Below are 26,201 nucleotides of genomic sequence, written 5' to 3'. Positions count from 1 at the left end.
AGCCTGTGGGGCAGGCATAGCCATGGCATCCTAACTTAACATTAAAACAAAAAAAAGCCTATTGTGTGTTAATTAAATTTCTTACTCCGAAGAAACACCTTCCCGCTGATTTATTACAATAATGACTATCCTTTTCCTAAAGGGGGAGTGTCAGTTGCAGTTATTTCCCCTGACGCACCCTACGGTGCTGGACGTATCTGGAAGCCCGCAGGCTGTGGTTGCCACCGGGGGAACCGGGCCGCGCCCCCACCCCGGAACCAGCTTCCCGCCGGGGGCGTGGGCAGAGTCCCGGGGGGGCGGGGCTGACCTAGGCCCTGCCTCCACGCGCTGCCGTGGCAACGCGAAGGGCTGCCCGCCACGCCCTCTTTTCTGTTGCTATGCGGCGGGAGCGCGGCTGAGGTGAGCGCGCTGGCGGTCGGGCCCGCCTCGGCTCCCCTGAGGGGACCCAGGAGCCCCGGCCGGGGGGCAGAGGGGCTCTTCCCCCCTCACTCCAGAGCCCTCCCTGCAAGGAGAACCGTTTCCAACCGAAATGTTCTCTCTTCCCTCGGCCCCCAGCTTGTAAATTGCAATTCTTCTGGAAACGGGCCTGGAAGTCACCTGTGCTGGGCCCCATGCAGCCGGTGCGGGCTGTGCGCCTCATTCCCGGCAGGGAAGTCTACAAACATATCTTCGAAGATGAGGTAAAAAAACCCCAAAAAACAGGTAAAAGCCAAGTGAGTCAGTTAAGTTGGTCAGTCGTTAGCTGGCTGTTGAAGCGGTGACCTCAAACCAGAGGTCGGTTTCAACCTTTCTGGTTTTTGCTTGTTTTAGTAGAAAATAGTTGTGTTATCTTCAGCATGGGCTTTCTAATGCACCTATGGGTGCTTCTGCATCTTTGTTGTGTACCAGGATACATTAACTGAAGGCAGAATCATTATAATGCAGCAGTAAAGATAAATTGAGAGTCATGGTAAGCCGCATTCAGGCAGTTCTCGCTCTGCTGTTGACTTTCCTCGTAACCATAAGCTAGGCACACAACTGAGTTTGCTTCAGTTTTCCTCTCTGAGGAAAGGGATTTCTTTTTTTCCTATGTTGAAAATAGCCTTGTATGAAAATTGTTATGCATGTGCCAAGTAATGTTAGTTATTTTACCTTTCTCTTCTGCCACCATCCTGGTTTTTATCAATTATTTGCCCCGTTTTTATCAATTATTTCGTCATTATTCTCATTCAGTAGGCTAGAAAGAATTCTAACCATTTTGATTACGGTTCTTTGAAGGTTCACTTAGTACACTCTTCAGATGAAGTGAGGAACAAGTCTAGGTTTTCTATGAAGAGTGAAAGACTTGCTTTGGTGAGGGATTCAGAAATTTCTACTGATGCCAGGCTACTACCATGTTACCAACAGAAGTGTGCTGAAAGAACGCCCTACAATGACTTCACAGAAAAGCCACCACCGTACAGGTAAAGATTAGAGGCAGAAAAAAACAATTATATGTTCATGACTATAGGTATGGAGTTATAAGGTTCGCACTGGGAGCTAGATGATCATGATTTCTTAGTCAAAGCACTAAAAACTTGTAATAGACTGTCTCCTTGCCAGATGTAAATTAAGTATAATGAGCTGCTGCCTGTTAAAGTGCAGATTAACAGGCTAATCTTTGTAATGACATACATATTTTGTGGCTTCTCTTTTTAAAAGAAATTGTATGTCTTTTTTGTTCAAAGCAATCAGATATAAGCACAGTCTGATATATATTTTTGAACTATATTTTAAACTGTGTTAATGGTTTACATGATGATGCAGTAGTTTTTATGCAATGAGCAAGAAAAGAAGTTAGTGCATCCATCCTTTTCACCCTAACTCTTCTCATGAGTAATAATACCCTTATTCTCACTTCCCCCAGGCAGAAACACAGTGCCTTAGCAGTAGGCAGATAAAGGCTATTTCCGCATTTCTAGATAGTTCTTACTTAACAGTTCATAGGTTTTTATACCTTTTAGAGATAGTATGTATGTCTTTGTAGTTTACATCTGTTAAATCCAGCATTTATTGTTTTTTATGATGTCATAGCAGATTTGAGGTTGTGATCAACCCAGGATACATAATTACTCAGTCCAATTCATCTCAGAAGCAACATTAATTCTTTGAACCACATTCTTTGAAGTTAGAATGCTTGTGTTCACTTAAATGTTACATTTTGCCAATTAAGTTGAATATTATACCTATTGCAGATCCCTACTCTTACGTATTTAATACAAATCAAAGCTTTATTCTCTTTCTGTTTCAGCGAAGCTGCGACATTTCAAAAGGCTTGGAAAAATGTAGATGTAAATGCAGCTGAGGAAGTCAGATCCCTACCTGATTTTGTTGGTAAAATTTATTTCCCTCAATGTCAGATATTTTAATTTGTGTTTTTAGGAGCCACCATACATATAATGGTTTTAGCTGAACAAAGTATAAAATCAAGCTCAGAAATGACCCAACACATTTTTGATGATTTGTAAGTAATTTTGAAGATGAAGAGTCTACTTGTAGAAAAAATGGTTGTAAAATTGTCAGTCAATAACAGTCAATGTTTAGACATAAATTCCAGTTATGACGTAAGCAGATCTCATTGCTTGATTGAAATCCCAAATTAATAAAATCAAAGGAAAATTTAAAATAGGCTTTACTATTTTTAATGTACATTTGCATAGATTTCCCTTCCTGGGAAGGAAAGCTGCCACGCACTGTAATAGCTGCACAAACCACAGAGGTTACAGGGTGGTTTTAGTGATTCATTGTGCATGCGTTATGCATTCTGCAGCAACAGTTCCAAGCGACATCATCCTCATTTCTTTCTTGGCAGTTCCTGATGAAACGAGGAGTAATATCTTGGAACGCTTGTCAGAACGCCGACGAGCCCGTCATGATGAAGCACTAACCTTAATGTATCATGAGCTTGCCTGCATTGCCAGGGTAAAACTGGATTTTGTAATCCAGGTAGTCTAGAGCACTATACTAAGGTCAGGGCCTGATATTCAAAAGATCAGACTGACTTCCTCACCTTTTTAGGAGATGGAACCCTTTGTTTTGGAGCCTGGAAAATTCCTTCTGACAAAACTCATGGAATCTGACAGAAAAATTGAACTTCTGTTTAAAAAGATTGAGTCTGACACTACTCTGGAAGGTTTCTCGATTGAAGTAAGGCAGTTCATGCCATTGTCTCATCATCCGGTATTTGCACCTGGTCTGCGTAACATAGCTTCTTATGTTTTGCCTAATTTTTGAGATAGAATTTTTTTTCGCCACATTTACTTTTCAGTGAGATTGAGAATAAATCCTTCTTGCAGGATTTGGAAGAACTGTGGAATATCGTCCAGCAGGAATCCTTGACCAGAAAGAAGTGGATTAGGGAAATGGATGAATCCCTAAAAGAGGTTGAAAGGAGTCGGGCTGATAAAGTGAGCTGTAGTCTTAATAGCTGTTAATTAAGCATAAAATTATTATTTGCTCATAATGCTGGATGTAGAACAAAGGGTAGCTTGTTTCCACAGGAGTCAAAGAGATCTGCCAGGGCTTCTGTTGTGTAGGTGATTACTGTCTTTTCGTCAATAGATCATTCTCTCATTTTACACCCACATAATCAGGAGAAAATATTTCTCTTCCAGTTACAAGGTGTTTGTTTCTTACACGATTACCTGTACTAAAGATGCAAGGAATACGTGAGCTGCTTTTATTTTTCTGCAGGGTTATTTAGATCAAACTGTTATCAGGTCTAATGTTGTTTTGTTGGGAGATAGCTCTTCAGCAGCTGAGAACATGCACAGACATACCCTAGCTAATTTTAGTTTGCGTAGGCTGGGTATCAGTAGCAGACATGCTATAGTTACATACATTCAGCCTGACCTGTAAAAGTCATTGGCTATCACATTAAAGTTTGGATAAATAAATAGATAGTCCATAAAGAAGTCCTTGCTGCTTTGTCCTTGTAGGCAAACAGAAGCTATCTATTATACCCGTGTCAGGTTGTCCTCTCTTTGCAATATAGGCATGACAGTATCACCAGTAACTTTTCTGTTTGATTAGTTATGAAAAATACCAGAGATAACCACATTTGCTTAAATTAAAACAACCACTGGTGGATTCACTACAGATACCTGAAAGGAAGTTGGTTTGATTATTAAATTCAGATTGCAGCCTATCTGCAGAGCACTCAGTTATCACAGATACTAAAGAGAAATCACTTGAATAGTAAGGAAATGGGATGTTTTAGTTACTATTTTTATGAATGATTAAAAAAAAATCGGTATTTAAGATAGGTATTTTGAGATTCACTTCTCAATCTGTTTATCAGATTGTATTAATTTTAATGGAAAAAAATAGGCTTGTTCATATCATTGCTTAACTTGCGAAACTGACGTTTGAGTTACAGAGATTTGTTTTGTTCTTGTTCTTTATTCTTTTATTGCACAGATAACAGAAGTACTGAGGAAGTATACCGTGATACTGGAGGAAATTTCCTTCTTCTTGTCAGCAGATGTTCACAGGTTCATGAATGATGAGGCTATGGTAAATCTTTCATATTGAGTCTGATCTACCTGCGAGAAGGTAGCAATCCGAATACTCCCAGAATGTCTTTTTTTCCAACTGAAATTCATTATTTCTACCTATCAATCACTGCAATATAGGAGAGTTTTCTATTTTGCAGGGTATTCTTTATAATTTGCATTCTTTTTCCTTTGTTTTAGTTAGAACAGGCAATATTTATTTTTTGCATGTTATATGCTGCATTTATTCCAGTTTTTATTTTTTAATATACAGATGATTAACAGAGCACTGTTGGCTAATCAGAGGGCAATTGCCAAGCTGTTCTTTAATCTAATGAAATCAGAGATGAAGAGGGAATTATCAGATCGATTGAAATGGCAAGATAGAGTCAAGGACTGGAAGCTCATCCAAAAGAATTATGTAATTCACAGTTTCAGGTCAGAAATTTTACAATTATGTTTTGGAGTATGAATAACACATAGTGACTAATGTTCACTTGTGTTTTCTATACATATCATTTTTCCACTATAAAACTGAAAAGCTAAAAGAACTTTACATTCTTTTTTTTTTTACCTGGTATGTATAAAATATATTTTGTATTTGTATTTTGAACATTAGATTTTCCCAAACAGATACTTACTTCAGTGTGTTCTTCCATCTTACAGAGAATTTATGGCAAATGAAGAAATACAGAATCCCCCAACTGTGAAAACAGAAATAGAAAATATGTTAACAGATCAGATTTTACTTAGTGAAAAGAGACTGGAATTTTTGCAGCATCTTAGGTATGACAAAAGAACAGCAAAAAAGGAAAAAAGAATTCTTTCTAGAGTTAATGAGGGGTTTAACTAGAAAATGCACTTTACTCCATTTCAGTGTGCAATTGTACAATGCAGCAGGAAGGCAGGGCCTAAACTTCTTTTGTAAAGCTCTTTTTAATGGAAAAAATGCATTCTTAGTTTTCAGTGCACCAGTTACACTAAATGGAGGGTGACTGAGGGCTAGAAATGCAGGAAGACAAAAGTAAATCTTACTAACATTTGAAACATAGTAGAAAGGGGCAGACAAGTATGGTCAGAGAAATAAAAATTGGTGATTTTTGTCAAGGCATTATTTCTTTGTGGGAGTTTAATTCCTATAATAAATTAAGAAAGAAGTCTTGATAGAAATCAAACACTGCTATGTTTGAATGTCCATCCTGACAACAAGAAGAAGGTTTGGGTGCAATGCGTTACAATATTTACAGTTTTTGTCTTACAATGTATGTAGCGACAAGATAGATTAGTTAGTTCCTTGTCAGTAAACAGTGGCCTTCAAAAACAGCAATCATCTTGTTTTGTTTTCACTGCTGAGATGGCTGTAAATAAAATAAAGCACAGTACTATAGTTACTTTGATTCATAATTTTATCCTTTAAGCACTGACTGGATTATATTTGAAGATATCTGATTCTTGTTTGTGATTTCCATAGTGATTTGTTGCCTCCAACACACACGAAAGCCGAGATAAATGAATGGTACAGATCTTTGGTGAATTTAAACAAAAGTATAGGTAAGTTCGGAAATCATAAAACTAGTCTGGAATTCAAGGAATTAATTCTTTCTTTTTTCTAGGCAGTAATGAGTCAGATGGTTGCTTTGAAAGTATATGTTTGCTATATTCTTTGTTCCATGTGATTCCATGTACCTTCTAAGCTGCTTTGAGCTAGCAATACGGCTGAAATACGCTCTCTATTGCATCGCCTCCCTTTTGCCAGAACAAACATTTCTGCATGGTGAAATCTAGCAGGAACTGACTTGTTTAGAATTAGCCTGGGGAAAATAGAAGGTTAATTTTAATGCAGGTCAGTTCTCAATCATACAAAAATACTCCTTTTTACCTCATGGAGAATGAGAGGGGAAGTATTTGAGATGCTTCCTTTCTCTGAGTCCTAGAGTATGCCTTCCCTCTGTATGTCTACCCTCTGTTTCCCTTTTCCTGTCTTAATGTTTGTAGCCTGCATAGTAGCAAAGAAGTTGTGTGGGACTCTAAATAGCTCACTACTTTGAAGCATCATGGTAAAAAGTTTTGTATTAAAACATCTTATTTTGTTGGTTGATAGCATCATACAAGTGTGAAGACACTACTGGGATACATTACCTGTGCTGAGACTAAGCACAGGACCTCTGTCATGTTTCCATTTCACACTGCACTGTGAAATAAGGAAATCTTTACAATGGTCTGTTCTTCCATATCCTTCAGATACCCACAATGTGCAGTGTATGATGAAAATACGCATCCAGTATGAGGTAGTCCAGCAAAAATGTTTGGCAGAAGTGCAGTTATGCAAGGTTAGTATCTAGCTTTGCAAATTCTTGGAAGGATTGTTGGTAACAGTACACGATGTGTTGTTACAGTGTTTGAGGGTCCACCAAACAGTGCTATAACAAGTGAAATTACTTTTTAACCTCTGTCTTATTCTGTGAGAAAACTTACTTTGTTTCACAGTAGCATGTGGTATTTGTACTTGAAATGTGTAAAAGCAGTAACAAATGCCAGTAATGAAAGGGTACTGTCCCCGACTCAAGTGGAACACGCAGGGTCAGAACCTTTGTGCTGAATCTGTCTCACCTCAGGAAAGAAATTCCCCCTCTCTGCCTGAGTTTCTCCTTTAGTGTCCAAATAGAATTGTACTGTTTCCTAGCAGAAGTGAGATCTTGGCGGTTGAATCTGTTCTCTCCATTCACAAGAAAAGAAGAAATGTTAAGTTTAGCCATAGTCTCAAAAAGCCACACAATATTTGTTATGTTACATGCATGTTAATAACTTAGCATTCTTTTCATTTAGAATAACCTGTTGAATCTGAATGTTTGCACAAAAAAAGAGGCTGAAGAAATTGTGAATTCTGACTTACTTCCGTTGATTGAGAAACTAAAAAGTCAGTTTGAAGAAGAACTGGAGCATATGAATGTACGTTTATTACATATATTTTTATTACTCTTTGGGAGTAGTCTGTTCTTCCTGCACTACTGCCTCTTAGGCTATTGATGTCACTTTAGAAAGAGGTCCATAGTGTAACTGAACACCTGCCCCAGAAATAAAAAAGTTTGGTGTGATTCAAGGAGAAGAGTTCATAATTGTTTGGTTTATATTTATAATAGGTTGTCGGGGATAAATTAGGGGTAGCCCATCCTGCCTGGAGGCAGAGAAATAGATTTCAGTGATCTCCCAAATTTCCTTCAATCCTATCTTTTGTGATTCCATACATGAAAATGACTGGACAGTTGTTCCTAAAATGATAGATGGCCAGATACTTCACGGCATATGCAGAATTTGATGATTCTGTGCTTTACAGTACCAGAAGAATAAACTGAAGTTTTGATACTCTCAGCATCTAGAACAAAAATCCACATTCTTTTCCAGATTACTTGGACTATTTTTTCCTCTCCAAATAGAAGAGACTGTGTTGAATACTGATAATGTACTTCCAGACAGCCTTTTATCATGTCCAATGTCCCCTTACTTATTCATTTCAGCTTCCAGCAAACAGTTTAATAGTAACTGGTTCACTTACATGTATTTCTTTAGAGAGACTTTGAGGAGCTGGCTAAACAGAATGAGCAGAATTGTAGAGACTTGTACAGCTATTTTCAGGAGGCCATGGGTCTCTGGGATGTCCATCAAGTCAAACTGTCCCAGCAGGAAGGTGAACTTCAGAAGAAATTAGATGAATGCAGATCGAAACAGGATAACTTAATACAGGTATAAACATAAAAACAAAGATGTGGTATGATGTAAAGAAAGGACTTCTTAATGCAGAGAACCCTCTGGAATTCAAAATACTTGGTATAAAATTTAAAACGTATTCTTTGACATTTATACTGGAATTTCTACAGGGTAGTTTCATTCTGTCAGGTACATTTTTTGCTAATTGCTTGATTCACAATTAACGTACAGTCATATTCTTGATATGGCAATGGTGATAAAGATTATATCTTGGGTATTAAATGGCTGCAAGTTTCTACTACTCATAAGAACTTGTGCAGGTATAGAGTCTTGTTTGTATGTCAAGTTCTCATGGGTATAACATACAACTTAGAGTGGCAATGTCAGAGGTGTTCATCTTTCATTATGAAAGATCTTCATAATAGATGAGTTTTGGTAAGGTAGCATCCCTTCTTGGTGTAGAATATGTGTACAGAATTAAATTGTTTGAATCGTAAATAGTTATGAAGAATTTCAGTAATTAGTAAATAATTTTTACTGGGTTCTTTTTATGTGGCCTTAGATTATGGAAGCTAATCTGGATATAATTTTGGGTGAAATGAGAACCGCGAGCTCTGAAGAAAAGCTGCAGCAATATTTGAAGAATGCCCTTTCTTCTTTAGATGAAGTTAGAGCTAGGTATGAATTTTCTAGTGCAAACTTAAAAAGTAAAGTATACTTGAATGTTGATTGTACTGCTTAGGTCTTGTTTATGCTGTAGTGTGAAGGTGTGGAAAAACACTGCTTGCTACTTCATGTAAGAATGTAAAATGAAAACTTCAGTCACAGCTGAGTGTGATACAGAACTAACATGAAGGACAGTAATTTGACCTCTCACCTCTAATATTCCTTATGTAAGCACAGGTCTTGAGTGGTTTCCCATCCAAAATGAAAGATCTGAAATACTTTATTGTGAATATTTCTTAACTTCTGTGCATTTATATTTCTGATAAACTAATCCCTACAAGCCAGGATGTGATTGTATTCACGCTAAACATAGTACAATGTTTAGCCCAAAGGTTTCATGAGATTTGTCAAAAAGTTATATGTTGATTTAAAGACATTGTAGTCGTATTTAATTTTATTTCTATACATACATGAGTCTCTTAAACAGTGACCTTAAATTTGACAGGTATGAGACATTCAACCAAGTTCTAATGGATAAAGTAATGGCTTACCCAGAAGCTATTTTGTGGGAATTGATTTCTTATAGTATATCCATCAGCCAATATTTTAATGTAAAGGAAATCTTCAAACAGGTATAAAGAAAAACAACTTCTTCTGGTTTAAAATCTTACTGGTGTATTAATTTTTCAATTTTCGGAACATTTACGTTAGCTTTAAAATTTGGATTATATTAACTAAAGCATTGTTTTGACTATAGGACTTAAGTGCTTTTGGTAGTAATAGAGGGGATAACACAAAACCTTTCTCTGTCCTACACTTTTAACTCTGTCCTTGTTACAAACTGCATTTCAGCAAATTCACTTGCCTTTTAAACAGAAAACTGCAAGGTAACAAAATGATATTAATCAATTCGAGTGTTACAGCTTCTTTAGAAGATGTGATCCATTCAAGACTATCATATCTTATTGAAATAGATATATTTTGAGAAGGAATATGGATTTTTAATAGTAAGAGAATATGGATTTCTAATAGCAAGCAAATCCTTATTTTTAAATTGTGTGGGGTTTTTTGTTGTTGTTTTGCTTTTAGAACTTGCAAGGAAAGACAGACTCCACATTTCACGATCAAGGTAATACATCAACAGTACAAACAGGTATTTTTGCTTGCTTGTTTTTCAATCTGTATTTCTTTGGATTGTGACCAGTAAAACTCTGCTTTAACTGGAAAGAACTAGTTAAGGCTTCAGAAGCTGAATGTCTGGTGGAGCAGCAAGCTGAGAGCATTGTGCAAGAAAATGAAGCAGAAGAAAAGACGGACAGTTTTCAAGGAGAAAATGAGGAAACAATCACAACTGAGAATGAGGAGGTCTTTGCACAGGAAACTGAAGAAACAGAGGAAAAAGAAGTTATTCCTTATGGAAGTGAAGAAACTGAGCATGCAGAACAGGGGGTAAGCTTTACACAGGTAAGTGAAAAAGAGAATAAATTTGAAGGTGGAGTCTTGCACAAAATAATGATGAATAGGAAGTCGTCTTTTTTTGAGGTAAGTCTAAATTCCTTAACAGAGATTAGATTTAGTTTGTACACAAAACATGCAGGAGTCTTTATTGTTTCCATTTATTTCTGGACTATTAGGGGTTTAGACCTTTTTATGTGCAAATGGAGTGTATAAAACAGTTTACAACCATTCCTCTTGCACTGCTTTTACCCTTGTAAAAACCTTTTGCATGGAATTTTTTTTGAAATATCTTTCTTTCTTTCTTTCATCATAGTATTCTTAACCCATGGTGAATGATTTAAGCTGTATTTGTATCTAAGTATTAGTTTTTCAGGTCTTTAGTTATGTGACTTTGTTACCATAACAAAAACCTTTCAAAACATTGATGACTCTGCCTATTGAGACTTGCAAGCATATTCTCTGCATGAATGTTGTCCAAATTGAGAACAAGAATGTTATTCTTAATGTCCTTAGGATTCTTACATCAGCTTGTGCACTGTTGATTCTATGATTATACCTTTAAAGGTAACAGATGATGATTTCCAGTTGTTTCCTAGGTTACGTTCAACAGCAGCAAGGCAGAAAGCTCTGAAATTGCTGTTGAGACCTTTTCCACTTCTAGTAGAAACTCTTACACAGTTCTTGGAGTTGAAGAGGCAGGAAAGACTGACATCCCAGAGGCTTATTTTACAAAATATGAAAACAAAGAATCACTTCCTACGTACCTGAAATGCGTACTTATCAAAGAAACCGTGTTTGTAGAGCTGAAGAAACGGTTAGTAGAAAACAGTTTGTTCTTTCTTTCCCTTTAGGTAATAGACAAATTTCAGCTGTTTGGAAGAAATATTAGACTAAAGATGCAAAAAAAATCTAATTATTTTGATGTTATTCCTCTTTTTAAATTGATAAAAATAAGTGAAAATTTTTATAATGCTTTTCATCGTGGCTCTCAAAGTATCACACAAGCATTTACCTCTTACAGAACACTAATATTTTACAGAAAATTATTTACTGAGAAAACATACTACAGAAAGGCAAGTAATTTGCCCAAATTCCCTGCAGAGCCACGAAGGTAAAATGCCTGGTACTCAGTATTATGCAGCCAGCTCAAAAACTATACTGGTATTGTGCAAATGGTAATAAAACATATCTTCCTATAGTCAGAAGTTAAGTTCTTAGAATTAATATATTTAATAAATTCTTATTTATTACTTACTGTTCCTCACTGTAATATTTTTCACTCATAGGATTCGCCTCTGCTTTTTTGAGCACTTGGAGAAATGGTTTGCAGAGTCTTTGTCCAACTCCTGTGTCTTTGTAGCTGCCAAGAAAGAGGAGCTGAATTCAGAACTTCATCTACGTCTTTGCTTGCATCAACGAAGGCAGGAGAATATAGAGACAAATATCTGCAATGTTAGAGCTGGTACCGACTTTTTTTTACTCTGAGCATTGCGTGTCTTCATTTAGAGATGACCAGAAGTAGACCAAAATATGTTTCAGTGTCAGTTGACTCAGTAATAGAGGACAGCAGGAAGCAGCTGAGTGTCTACTAATTCCTAGTACAATATGTTACTCATGTATTTTTAAAAAGATGTTTCTTTTCTATAGCTCATACTGGTTTGTGCTATATTATGTTTGGAAAATACCCAGCAGTGCCTTGATTGATGACTTGATTGTAACAGATGTAGAACATTTAGTTTGTATTGTCAATATTTGTGAATCCTCATTCTCCTTGAAATTATTTAACAAGAGCTTGCAATGTACAAAAAAAAATTTTAAAAGTGTTGCAGAAAAAGAATTAGCAAGTGTTGGGAGAGACAAAATGCCAGGGCTTGACTTCTGAATACAGGAGAGGAAGGGTTTAGCTACATGAAGTGTCACGGAGCAGCTACAGATTGGCCACTAATAAGAACGCTTTTTTTTTTTTTGAGAAGTGTCAGGTTTTTCTGGTGGAAAAAAATATTTAAGACAGGTTTGTTGGTTTTTAACATATAAAGTAAAAAATTGTCTTCTGGGAGAACAGGCAAATAATTTTTCAATTCCACTTTTTCCTGCAAAGAGGACAGGTGCCTTTTCTGGCAGTTTTCTTAAGGTTGATTGGCTGGCTTTTGATTTATCCAATATCATTCCAGAAGGGAGACCAAAAATGATTTTTTTTTTTTTCCCAACAACAGTAGGGAGAAGTGTATTTTCCATTGAAGAAAAAAAACCTTTACCTTTACTTTTGTTACAAGACTGAGATCAGATAGATAGTGCATATGTTAGCAGTGACCAAAAATAAAGGAAAAAGAGGGCTTAGAGTAAACAAAAGACATTGGTGATTTGAATGGATTGGGAGCTGCCAGGGATAGATGTCAAACACAGGAGAAAAGTCAAAGAAACAGAATCAGATCTATTTTATTTGTATGTTTCAGCCACTCTGAGATTTGGCTCAGTTTATCTTGCTGCTGCTTCTGATAATAGGTTGGCTGGTGGTTGTGATAGCCCATAGTAAACAGGGAATAATGACCATATTGTAAAATTTATTTTCTTATCAGTGGAACTGTTGCTTCACAAAGAGCGTCTCGAGTGCCACTGTGCAGGGGTGGTGGAAGCTCTGAAAAAAGAGCGTGCTGAATTTCTCAAATTTTGTGATCAGCAAAATAATAACAGCAAAAACTTACATTCACGAATCTGTGACATGGAGTCTGTCCTCCTCAGTGCTCCTATGACTGAGAAGTAAGTGTGCCACAGGTGTTGCTGGCTGTGAATTTCCATAGTTAAATACTCTTGATTACGGTCTGAGATGTTCCTGGTTTGCATCTGAATCTATTTTATATGTCATTACTCTTCAATGAAGACTGCTTCATGAAACTTTAAAAAAATTTAAAGAATTTTTGTTTCCTCTATCTTTCCCTGAAGAAATTAAAATCAGTGCTGAATACATGACAATTTTCATGTATTTGCAAAGTGCTGGCAGTCTTAAAGTAAAAAAGATGTTTCGTCTGTTTAGATTTTGAACAGTTTACTGAAGTTACACAATTGACTAATTGGTTTTGACGGATACTCTTCAATAGCATCAACTGCTTGCTGATATCTTCCAAGTGTTCATCAGAGCAATCACAGTTCAGTGAATTGCTTTCAGAATACTAAAACACTCTTGAGCTCTAAGATTTTGTTCATGGCTTTACAGCCAGCAGTCTCTGAATCATAATGTGTGCTCCTCTTTCTGTATATTTCCCCTGTCTTATTATGTGCTGGTAGGTTAGTTTCTTTCAGCAACAATCTGCACTCAGAGCTACATAATCATCTGGAAGTGATCCAGGTTTCTCTCAGGAGTTACCGGAACTATCTGGAGGAAGCTTTAGGAAAATTAAGGGATTCAAATGTGGATTTTCTCAAAGCTTGCAGGTATAGAGATTTCATTGGAGTATTGTTTATAAATAGCTACCTATTTCTGGGCATCAACATTTGTTGCATAGGCAGAACAGTAAAATTAATGATTATTTTATTATTGATCTAGTTTGCTATTTAAAAAAACAAATTTATTTTGTTAAGTCACAATTATTATACCGTTTTCATCACATTTGTGTTGATATCTATGTTTTCAGGCTGCTTAGCTAAAATAGCCTTTGATACAAGGAAGACTCATAGCCAATTGCTTTTACTTTGCTGGTTGCTTTCAGATTGTTTTTGGAGGGAGGTAACTTTTCTCCTGAGGAGGTAAAGTCTTTCAGCAAGCGTCTTCAGAAAGAAAGTAAGCGTATTGACTCTTTTGAAAGTTTAATCAAGACAGATGTGGAGAAAATGGAATCGAGCTGCTTGGAGCAGGTGTGCAGAGTTTCATTCTTTTGAATTATTTATTATATCTGCATATTTGATGTGATTTATAATCAGCCTGCTCCCACATTAGGACTGTAAGACTGTTCTGTGTGACAATTACATGACAGAAAAAATAACTAGGAGTGCTGAGTTCTATTTAAGTTTTAAAAAGTGAGAATTAATTAGTTCTGTCTCTTGTTTCTGGCATTCTTAAAGGCTACTGAACTTATCAACCAGTCTGAAACAAAGTTCCGCTACCTCTTTATGAATCGAGTCTTTATGGAGAAGATCCGACGATTTTTGACAAATCTACGAGTGCAAATCAAATCAGAGGTACAAACAGAAACATCAGAACTTTGCTTAAATGAATTATAATTTATCTTTTATTCCATTGAAAAGATTTTTGGCTGAATTCAGAGTGGACAAACATTAAGTGACTTTTTATATTAATTCAAACCCTGTTTTCTATCATTATCAGCTTAAAACTATGTTTTTACTGCTGCTGCAACTATGCTGGAACTCTGTGGTCTTGCAGCACATTGAGTATGTACATCTGAATAGACCAGCATTTTTGTGTGGTGCAGTAAAAGACATGAAGTGTTGCTTTTGTGAATTACTGTTTTCAGCTTCTCCTCTGAGTACCAGCGATTGAGTATTTTTACCAGCAGGTCTGGTGGTTTCAAAATGGATCCTCTGAAAATCCTTTGAATGAGATTCATGAGATTTCACCAATATCTGTTTCTCCTTTAGGTAGCAAAATCCAATTTGCAGGCAGTGACATTAAACTCTTATCTGGAGAAGCTCCATCAGAAGATAGATGCTTGTGCTCATCCTACTGCAGATAAAGCAGCAAGTTCTAATCAGGATGAAATGGTATTTAATTTGACCTGGTATTAATTTTACTCACTCTGCATGTTTGTATAATGTATAAACATATATTCTTGAGGTAGATTTATGTTTATACACATTTGGAAGATTGGGTGGAAAGATAAATAAAATACTTTACCACAGAATTTTTGCTCAGGAAGGTCCTGTACCTGCTTTCCTGTTTGCCAAACAAAAACCTCAGCCTCTACACAATCTCATTTCTTCCATGTATGTGTAAATAAAATGGTGACAGAATGGAATCAAATGATGTTGTATGCATCAGTCAGTATATTTGAAAATTCTGAAATAGATAGCTTAGTAAATCTGTATTTTTATATCTTTCAGGCTTTGACTTCTGAAGGGTTGTATGATTTTGCCAAAGTAGTGTTGAAAGAACTGAAAAAGAGGAGCCAGTATCTTGACTGCTTGCTAGTAAAAGCAATGAGCCCACATGATAATGTAAGATAGCATTTAAGTTCTCTATGTTTTATTTAATATTGAGTGAATTTTTATGTATATACGTTTTAAAGGTTTTTCAGAATCTGTGCTTTGAATTTTCAAATGAAGAAAGATGCTGCATTATGCCAAGCTGTCCAAGACATTGTAACATTAGGCCAGCTTTTTTAAGAAGCTGAGTAAATCAGTCACCACTGAGTTTACTAAATGTTAAAGATGTGCAGTATCACATGTTGCTTGGTTCTTCACAAGAGTTTACTTTCAAGGTGTAGCACTATTCATAGATACATATTTCATGGGCTTCTTTAAATAACTAAAAAAAAAAATAAAATGTATCCTGAAGAGGTTTGTTTTTTTTAAAGTGGTTTGGCGTTTTTTACCTTCCTTGTCTGGAAAGTCTGTCGTTGTTTTGTAATCTACAGTGGATCATTGTTTTAAGGGTATATACTTAAATACTGCTTATGATAATTATGAGAATCTATTCTTAACTACTTTTAAGTGTCTCAGTATTGTATAGCTGTAACAACATTACTCCTAGAATTATAAAAAATTTTCTTTCAGCCTGTGAAACAAAATAGTGTATGTTTGGAAAATCTGCTTTAGTAATCACTAACTACGTGTCATGCTTTCACTAATTGCCTGCCACATTCAACAGGGTTTCATTTTTCTTCCCATTTCAGGAGGACTTTACCCCTCTTCCAGCGGATGTTACGTTACAAGGTCCAATTGCTGTTGCCATTCGAACAGAGTGTCTCAGAGATGAGAACAAAGTGATGGTGATGGGGATGGATCCTGACAAATTTCCTTTGTTAAATCCAAGCAGAATGGGAAAGTCTGCAGTTGATGATTTATCAATAAGCGTTATAAAAAAATTACTTGAGTAAGTACTTGTTTGCCTAAAGGTATTTTTCTGCCATTGTCTTTATCTTTTCTTTGCTATATATACCTCTTTGCGTCATGAGGCTCATGATAACACTACGTGGGCCTTCACTACAGTCTTTTTCACATGTATATTCCAGAAGCATATAAAGGTTTTCCTGAATTAATATTTTGTAGTTTACTTTTGTATATGCAGAACTACTGAACGTATTGTTCATAGATAATCCTACTACATACTTTCTGATCAGTGTAGCTTTAAAAATCAGTCTAGCTGAAACTGCTTGCTTTTTAAGAGCAAGATCTCTAATAGTCAAAAATGCCCCAATGTAAGTAATAAGTGGTATCTAGTTTATAGCACTATGAGAAGTTTTAGGTATTAAATTTTTGTCTTTTAGAGTCTTATTTTAGTTGAAAGGTGATTACATGCTACATAGTTGAATGAACATACAAAGTGTGAAATGAACAGTGTGACAAGTGTGTGATTTGCAAATAAATATTTTAATGGAGTTTTGCTTGTGGAAATTATGAGATTCCAGTTAAACAATTAGTCCCATAAAAGTATTTATATTTACACTGTCAGTTGTAAAAGTAATCCTATCTGTTAAATATTATCTCAGAAATTTAACTGCACTTAGCACATGGTAGGGATAAAGAACTTATATAGTTCTCTATATAATATATAATATAGTACAGTATATAATATAAAACAGCAGGGTATTGAGTAGCTGCTTAGCTCTTTTTTTTGTTTTGTTTCAGAATTCAGCCATCCAGAAAATCTTCAGGCCTAAATCAGGAGAGAAATGATCACTCACGTTCATTAGGACCAGGTGTGCCAGCATTTCTTTTAATATATTACATTCATCTAAACTGTAGTTCCTAGCGTATCACTGAGCAGGTCTAGCATGTTCCAGGCCAGTGGCTTACATGCTAGCTCCGAAAGAGTTGTGCATCCCAACTTTTTTCTTGGACATCTTTGCAATAAGAAGATGATTTTTGGCTCTTAACCAATGGAGCTGCAGAATGAGATGATAATCTTATAAAACGTACCCATATTTGTGATGGCAAAAGGGTAAAGGGGTGGAGAAAAGAATCAGAAGTCATGAAAATATGTAGGGGATCAGGGATCCTTCTCACAGTGTATTATCGTTCACTCGGAGGTGAGTGCAGATGTAACCCCAGCTACTCCCTACCTAGTGTTCCCATTTCCTCATCTATCTTCTCCAGAGCTTGACTCCTCTAGTCACTTCCAAAGATATATCCTCTCTTCCACATTCCTAAGTCCCCATCACAGCCAAGACTCTGAATGTAGCCCATTCATTCTCTGTCTTATTACCTGTCTTAATGTTGTTTTAAATCTCCTCCCATCTACCATGTATTTCCTGTGACGTTCCCATTTCTCATGCCCCAGTGCACAGCCTTTATTGCTGTTGCCACTGCCAGGTTATGTCAGTTCTGTCTGCCAGAAATGATTGTTCCTATAGTTGTCCCCTTAATGTTGTAAGGAAAGGTTATAGAAATGAGAACACAAACTATGTAACCATATAAAAAAGACTTCAGTTGGCATTTATACAATGTTCTTCATCTTTTCTTGTTAAATATAAAGCAGTTCTTCCCACCCCAAAGAGGAGTTCTCACTTAAATGTATCTGATGAAGGTCCTCAGAACTCTGCTATTTGCAGCTATGCAGCTCAGATCCCCAAGAAGTCTTTTAACAAAAAGATGCCAACAGGAAGGTAAGACCCCTGAAAGGAGGAATTCCACTTATAATATTCCTATGCAGAAATTTACCTAAACTTTATCCACTTCCTGTTCTTTGAAAAATTCTTAATGCTTCTTTGTGTTAGCCTTCTTTCCATCTATGCATATCTTTTGAGATCTTTTCCCTGTTTATGTCCTCATGATCAGCCCTGTGTGGGGTTTTTTCAGATTTTGGCTGGAAAAACATTATTCTTTTTCTCCCTCATCTGCTGTTGTTTTGTACTTTGAAGTTGTTGAAATATAGACTAGCCCCACTCTTAAATTAATATGACTTAATTTTCAGGTCTGGTGTCTAAATAGTATGTCTTCAGCTTAGTCCATAGACAGATGAAACAAGCTACTGTAATACTGAAAGCAACAGAAAATTTTTGAAGAGCCATTGATGAGAATTTTCTTCCACCAAAAAATTATTTTCATATAAAACTAGTTTTAGAGTTACATTTTTTCTGAATTTTTCTTCTGTTTCATGTCCATCATATGACCGACTAGCTCAAATAATCAGCCAGAGAAGGAAAATACTTGTGGATAGTTTTAAATTAACGTTCTACCTCCCTAGGATACAGAAGTACACCAGACCAGTTCTGAGTGACAAGACATTCCAGATATTTGGGGAGAAGCCTCCAGAATCTGAGTAAGTCATGTATATTTGCAGAAATAGAAGTTAATGTGAAAAAAACATCCATCCATCCATCCATCCATCCATCCATCCATCATTGTGAACTATAGAGTTCACCATTGAGTTTTAAGGTATTTAGCCTTCATATTTATGGGTCAAAGTGTTTGCAGAACAGTTCCTTCTGAAGTGTAATAATAGTGAATATCAAAGTTATCCATTTTAGTCTGTTTAACATCTGAAACAGGTGGCTTCATTGGAGCCTATTTTGTACATTTACAAAAAATGGGCTGGAAAATGCAAAATAGCCTGTCTTTCAGTTATTTTCACCTCTAAAAAGATCAATACATTTTATACACTTTGTTCTTGTGCTCAATATTATGTTTATATGAATAAACAAGGAAAAAACTGTTTAGGAGGTGATTTTTAAATGGTTCCATTCTCCTCTAAGAAAATGATCACATTTTTTCTTGATCTGTGCAGTTGTACTATATAGAATTGAGATATTTCATATGTGCCATGCAAAACCCTTAAAATTAATGCCTAAGACATTTAAGTGCTTGGGAATTTTGTTCCACATTGTATTTCAAAATACTTCCAGTAAACAGCTAGATCCACCTTCAAATATTTTTGGTTTATCTGAAACGCATGATAAGCTCTTAAGGTAAGTTTTCAGCACAGGAAGTTGGCTAAGATTGCTTTTTTGTTACAGGGCCATGGAGGTGTTCTCCAGTAAGCATTGACAATAGCTCAGAGTCCTTACTTCTTCTGAAGAGAATCTGTACTAATGGGGGTGAAGGTTCTTAGGCATTCTGAATATTTCTTTGTGTATGCTCTGAAAAATGTATTAAAATAAACCTGGACAAAATATTTGAAAAAGAGTAAATATTGCCAATGTGATAATTTTACAGTGTGATTGTCCTTTTTTTAATATTTTTTGAAATTTTGTTTATTTTCAGTACCTTTAAGGGGTTTATTATGAATATTCTCTGGATGGGTAATAACAGCTTGCTCTGCCTCGCTGAGGTAAGAAAACCCAGTGTTCTTGGGTCACTCTTGCTTTCATAGGTCTCCTGTGTCAGCTAAATAATTTTGGTCCTTTAGAATGTTTAGATAGCCATGCAAAATTTTTCCTTTCTTCGCCAATGCATCTAATTTTTAAAAAAGTATTTGACACAGTGTATTTTTAATCACAGGTTTCTTTATAAATATTAACTAAGCATTTCAGAATCAGAGGAAGAAAACTGGTCTCAAATAGCCTTATGGCTATTTTGGTGGTTGATAGCCTTATGTATCCCAGCTACTGTAATATGCCTAGATGTGACTTGTTTGAATGTGTTATCAACGTTTCTGTTTTATCTTTATCTCCTGAAGGAGTTCTACCAAAAAGAGACACCTCAAATCACAATGCCTGAAGATCTGCCAAAGACATTTGAACATTGTGCAGAAATGCTCAAACAGAAGCTGTTGTCATACCAAAGTCAGACAGATGTTTACTACAATTCCTGTCTTATAGGTAAATTCGTTCAGTTAAGACTTTTAATTTCTTGTGTATATAATTTTTCAGTTATGTAAAGTGAAAATTGCAGTGATTGAGAATTATGTAGCTTTCTCAATCCATCACACTCAGTGGAAAAACGCCAGTTGATTTTACTGGAAACTGGGCCAATACTCTCTTTCATATATTATCAGCTATGAAAAGAGTGGCAGAAGGGCACTTGACTAAGTTGAGAGCACTGTACAAGGTCACGTCTTTTAGCAAGTGCATATTTCTCAAAGCATTGGACGTAGAAAAAGGAATGGCAGGGACAGAATCTCTGTGAGAGAAAATTCCAGGTTGATTGACCCTTGCAGTTTACATTCAACTCAGCTGAGTGTTTGGGGCTTTTTTTTTCCTTGCAATGAATGCTTCTGTGTCACATAAACACCCTGTCTTTTTCAAAAAGAATTTCAGGATCAGTTGAAGTTGTTTGAGAAGGAGGTCCCTTATGTCTCCCAGTTGGCAGTTTATAGTCTTTTAAAAGAACATGAGCAGAAGCTCAGCTATTCCACTGGTCAGATTCGGCACCTCTTCAATAAACAGCTGGAAGACTGGGAGAGTGTGAAGGTATGTATCATGGACATATTGGAATGCTTCCAGTGTAAGCAATGCTAAATGCATCAGAATTATAAAATGTTCTTTTTATTAATCTCACTGTTTGCTTAATCACTCACTGTTGAGCTAGGCATGGATTTAGTTCTGTGTTTGCAGTTAGTCTGTGTAGTTTTACTGGAAGCCTTGTATTTCTAGTAACTCAATCCCTTCTCTCACTGCTTCCAGCATTGGGCTGCCTCTTTATAGTCTTGTACAGCACTGCCTGTCATCTTACACTTAAGATTATAAACTCCTTAAGGGCTGTGACGTTGCAGTATGGCTATACAGCTCACACTGAATGGGTGCGCTCGTTTGTAGGTACTGTGACATACAGATAATGAAATATCATTATTTACTATCTTTCAAAAAAGAGGTATATTTTGTCTGATAATATCAGAACTGATAACAGAATCATAATGGAGATCATGCAGAAAAAGTTACAGAGTAGTATCTTGAGATTTTATTCCTCTGAGTATTAAGTTAAATTCAGGAAAAAATACAAATATAAAGGTATAAAAGATATCTTGTTTACCACTTGGTAGGAGAGATTATTATTTGTTGAAAACAAAAACCAAAGTGAGATCAGAGGCCTTGCTCTCCAGCAGATAGGCAATTTGGTATATACTGCCCTGCAAGGTTTATCTCTAGAGAGTCAAGGAACACACTAAATTTTCTTTGTCTTTCTGAATACTTTTATATAAAATATGTGGGTTTTACTTCTTCCTTGTTATGACTCAATTGCACATTCTTTACTGAAGGCATTTCTTTCTTATGTATTTACTTAAAGGCTGTGCACAAGAACCAGTTGCATCCCTCTCTGGGACACCCAGACAACTTACTTCAGCTGGACGCTTTGTGCCAAGAGGAAATAAAAAGGCAAAAAGACCAAGCAGATGGTATTCATCGCAACGCACAGATGCTGCAGGTAATTGTAAAACCATTGCTTAATATGAACTTAGATGTTGCATTTGGAAAGGAGAGTACATCTTGGATACATTTTTCCTCTCCATCAAAAGTAAACTGGAAAATGTTTTCAGTTTTAGGCAATCCTGTTCATCTATCTTTTAAGTTGCATATTATCAGCATTAGATCAATATAGACATAAATGCATATGCACATGTACATAGATTTATTGTGGAACTCACTCATCTTTTGTATCATTCATAGAACATACCGAGAAAGAGATGACATCTCTTAATAGTAGAATTATTGGATATTAAGTCTAAATTGGGAGCAACAGTGACATCCTCTGGTTAGTTATATTACTTGCAGACAACAGATGCCTGGAAGGGTTTCTTCTGTGTGCATTTCACTAGTGCAAATAATTGACATTTTTCTACACAAGATTAAGAACTGGAATAAGCAGAATTTTACAGGAGAGATCCAGGAATCAAAACACTTTTCCTGCTCTATTCTCTAGGGTTCCCCAGCATTAAAGCTCTTTGTTTATTTTGCTCAGACCACTTACTCAAAATTCTGAATTTTTGGATTCTGAAGTAATAGCTCCTTCTCTCTCTACACACACAGAAACACACCCTGTTTTACAATAATACCTGGCCAAAGCACTTCCACCCAAAGTACCCGTAGTCCAAAATGGCCTTTGCTTTGGGCAGAAGGATTCATTTACAGGTAGCTGTTTTTTATCAGGTTTAGATGCTTAAACCAAATATGCAACTACTGGGCAACTATACACTATGTACTCTACCTTAGGCAAGCAGGTAGTGTTGAGAATACTGCAGAGAGGCACATTTAAACCCTTTTATGTGCAACTTAGAGCCTTATGTCTGTTATTTGCAGCTGATGCAAAATGTCAAGGTTGTATACTTGTGTAGTTCTTCCTGAGCTAAACTAAAAGGAGAGGAGATCAAATTATCCAAGTAATTCCTCTCACTTGTTTCCAATGTCCCAACAGGACTGTGCTGCTGAGTGTGCTCAGAACTTTGTTTCTGCACTATCTACCTTCACTGAAAAGCTGCTTCTGGAATTAGATGAAAGTATCACTATTGATGATGTACAAGTAGCAAGTAAGTAGAGATGAGATTGCTTGTTCAGGCCTCCACTTCCTTCTCAGAGATTGCAGCAGATTTTCCCTAGGAAGGAGAGACTTTTACATGCTATAGTACTTTAAATGGAAAGATTTGCATGATGAAGTGTGCAAAGCTATTTCTTGAAAGTGAAGAACATCTAGCTCCATATAGTTACTTGAAAACAATGGTATTACTGCCATTGTTTTGTTGCTGCTGAGTCTGGCTTCTACTCTCTCCCAGAAACTGAAATACCAAGAGAGAAGACATCCACTTTAATCCGTCGTAAGCAAGCTGGACTCCCTCTAGAAATCTGTGAAGTTAAACAGTTAATTGAGCGTGGGAGCAGGTAATATTTGAAGATACTGAACACTGTTCTATGTAATTTCTCTTCTCTAAACTGGTATCGGACATTCTCCTCATAGTTTTTTGCTGTCTTGTTGAAACTGCTGAATACTATGTTCATCATTAGTGATGACCTTTATCTAGTTATGGGGCAGTTTGGATGGGTAATGATCTTAAAGAAAGAATAGCAATAGATCCAAATAAATAAAAGTGAATTATGTGTTGTATTGAAAAGCAATACAATATCAATGTTCTTGCTATGCCGCTGTGCTAGCCACTATTTATCAATTCAATGCTTTCAAATCTATGAATATACTCTATATTGAAGATATGAATTCTACTTACTGTGCAGAGATCCTGAAGTCTTAAAAGAAAAGGTGCTTGTGTTAAATAAAGTAGTTTTTAGGGTACTTCTTTTGTGGAGATTAAACATCCCATTTAATCTTTTGCACTTCAAGTACGAGTAACAGAAGTATAATCTGCTCTCTTTTCTAACTTTCTCTCTCATGTGGCTTGTTTGTTTGTTTTGGTTTTTTAAAGGACTTGGCCAGGAATACCCATGACTACTCTTACAGACAATTCAGACTATATTCTTTGCAGAGCAACTGCATCAGTTACAACAGCTAAGACTACACTGGGCCACGTAGCAGTAGTAGAAGCAAGAGATGCTGTATATAAGGTTGGTCTCTGGGAAAGGACTGTGAGTAGGGATGCTACTGTTGTGGATTTGGTGTTTTTTTAAAGAAAATTATAGCTATATATAAGTTTTTAATGTACTCAGTTTTCAGATCTTAAAGCCATATCAACCCTGAGTAGAAATCCTCTCTTGTGTCTGTTTCTTTGTGATGGTGTTTAAAGTAGAGTTGGTTTCTCAGGGAGCCCTCTCATTCAGATACATTGCAATGGGGAATTGTTTCATCAGAGAAGCATGGATGGTGGCAGAAACAGGACACTTCATGCATTTCAGCAGCATCACAATTCAAAAAGTAAGGTGCTGACACAGTGCCATTTCAATACAGCTTGCTTTCATTCACCTCTCTTTCTAAAGCCTACGGCTCTAGCCTTAGATCACAAAGGCTGATTTTTCCATAAAAGGTGAAGGATGTAAGATACTTCATACGTATCTTATATCCTGAACCATCACAGATCATTGTTTCCACCATAAAAATGATCACTCTTTCTTCACTAAGTCTGCTAGAAGAATGAGCACGTTCCAGACAAGTCCAAGACTCTGATTTGCACTGGCAATAGCTTGTGAAACAGTAGTGAGAAGTAGAGAATATTCTTACATTAAGTCATTTGGAAATAAATGGTCAGTGTTTATGCATCTGTCCTGGAAGTGACTGTACTGCCAGTGAACTGAATTAATTTTTTTTTTTTTTTAATAGGGAAATGTAAAATGCACTGTCAACAATGGCAAACGCAATCAAAAGTATAAGTTTGCATGTGTTTTATGTATCTAGTTATGGTACCTATGCACCAGGTTACAGTACAGTTTTGAAGTGAATGTAGTTTGTCAGCAGAATGTGATACAGTAAATGCATGCCACAGAAATATTTTCCTGAATGTATGTTGCATTAAAAATACAGTATTTTATATTTTGGAGCAGGGACTCTTTAATAAAGGTGCCTTGAGGTTTTCTTGGTAGTCTACAAGTTCCTGTTTCGTTGACATACCTTTTTAGCAGCTTTGTAACAGTTCAGTTCATACTCGTGATTTAGGAAGTTCCAGCATGAGCCAGAATGCATTCCGTCTTTGAGACGGTCACTTTCCTCTCTCTTCTCTAGAGAAGGCAGCTCTTTGATTAAAGGGAGCTGATGGAAGTGAGATGGAGATCTTGCATTTTTAGCAAAATTTAACTATTGCTGATAATTTAGTTTCAGAAGTCTTTAAAAGGAACACCAAAGGAAGGCAATGAGTAATTCATTGTTCATATAGTTCTATTGTCTAAGGCAGAAAATAAGTGGCCTGTAAGCAATCTTCTGACACAGTGGATCAGGACCTGGATTTAGGCAAAGTAAAATTCTATTTCATCATTACCAATTTTGTCATTTATTGTTCTTGTTGTTTTTTATACAGAAATACAAATGTAAACTCGAGCAGCAGTTTGCCCAGATCAAGGAAGAAAGTACAGCTCAGCTGCTGACAATTCAACGTTGGGAAGATTGGTGGAAACGATCCATCCAGAAGATAAAGCAACTCTATACATGAGATCAGTCAAATCTTGCTGATGTCTTGATCACTGTTGGTGTAAACTAACAAGTTTGTCCTAATGTCAGTGATGTTATAGATTTAGTCTTTTTCTATTTTTTTTAAATTTCTGTTGCACTGAACAAGTGCAATAGTGAAAGGAAGTATTTTTTGCCTCTTGAAATAAAAAAATCGGACAAATGTGCTGTAAATGCAATGTAGACTCTGTGCAGTGCTTCCTAGTCAGATCTCAGCCAGAGTAAAGTTAACTCGTTGTGGTGCTAGCTGTAATATGAGAATCTGAAAAGCTAGAAGCCCAAGCAGTGGATTTGTACTGAAGTTCATGTTCAAGACTCAGGCGTGATTGAATATGTTTGTGTCATGGCACAGTCTGAAGCTATAATAGTTAAAGGCAGCCTGTTTAATAATGGAGCCCAGCAAGGAAACTTTTTCTTCAGCACAGATGAAGCCCTTCCCACAGATATCCTCTCTTTCTTCACATTCTGAACATCACTGTACTCACAGCTCGCTACTTCAGTTTTAGAAATCTGAAATACAGGTTTAGAAATCTGAAATGGTGGATCTACAAAGAATATTTTCCATGGAATGGTCTACAAGTGAGGTATTTATTTGCAATCCAGAATGCTTTCTGAGGCAGGACTTGAAGATAAAGTACTACTTTGTTCTGGGAGGTCAAGCAAGTTAATTTAGGAGTAATATAGCTACTTTCAACTATATCACTTTCAAAAAGCTCT

At 36.4% G+C, this 26,201-nt stretch overlaps 1 protein-coding gene across 1 annotated transcript; it reads left to right on the top strand.

Moving 5' to 3' along the window:
* Positions 1-611: 611 nt before the first annotated feature.
* On the top strand, positions 612-25,520 carry CCDC180 (coiled-coil domain containing 180; the record flags this gene model as incomplete). Its single annotated transcript, XM_082009140.1, has 37 exons — positions 612-680; positions 1,258-1,442; positions 2,270-2,352; positions 2,831-2,940; positions 3,037-3,165; positions 3,315-3,425; positions 4,438-4,533; positions 4,786-4,949; positions 5,178-5,297; positions 5,983-6,062; positions 6,753-6,841; positions 7,338-7,460; positions 8,079-8,252; positions 8,779-8,894; positions 9,388-9,514; positions 9,972-10,011; positions 10,117-10,346; positions 10,937-11,154; positions 11,627-11,802; positions 12,917-13,097; positions 13,623-13,769; positions 14,045-14,189; positions 14,397-14,513; positions 14,931-15,029; positions 15,393-15,506; positions 16,184-16,383; positions 17,139-17,209; positions 17,986-18,115; positions 18,697-18,771; positions 19,713-19,779; positions 20,128-20,269; positions 20,700-20,860; positions 21,675-21,812; positions 22,800-22,911; positions 23,155-23,260; positions 23,797-23,935; positions 25,336-25,520. The coding sequence occupies 37 exons, from the start codon at positions 612-614 to the stop codon at positions 25,465-25,467; spliced, it is 4,716 nt and encodes a 1,571-aa protein (XP_081865266.1). The 3' UTR covers positions 25,468-25,520.
* Positions 25,521-26,201: the final 681 nt, after the last annotated feature.

Source organism: Phaethon aethereus (genome assembly GCF_964289735.1).
Source record: "Phaethon aethereus genome assembly, chromosome: 20".
NCBI lineage: Eukaryota > Metazoa > Chordata > Aves > Phaethontiformes > Phaethontidae > Phaethon > Phaethon aethereus.
Note: the sequence above shows the minus strand (reverse complement) of the source record. Positions and strands in the feature narration are given on the sequence as shown.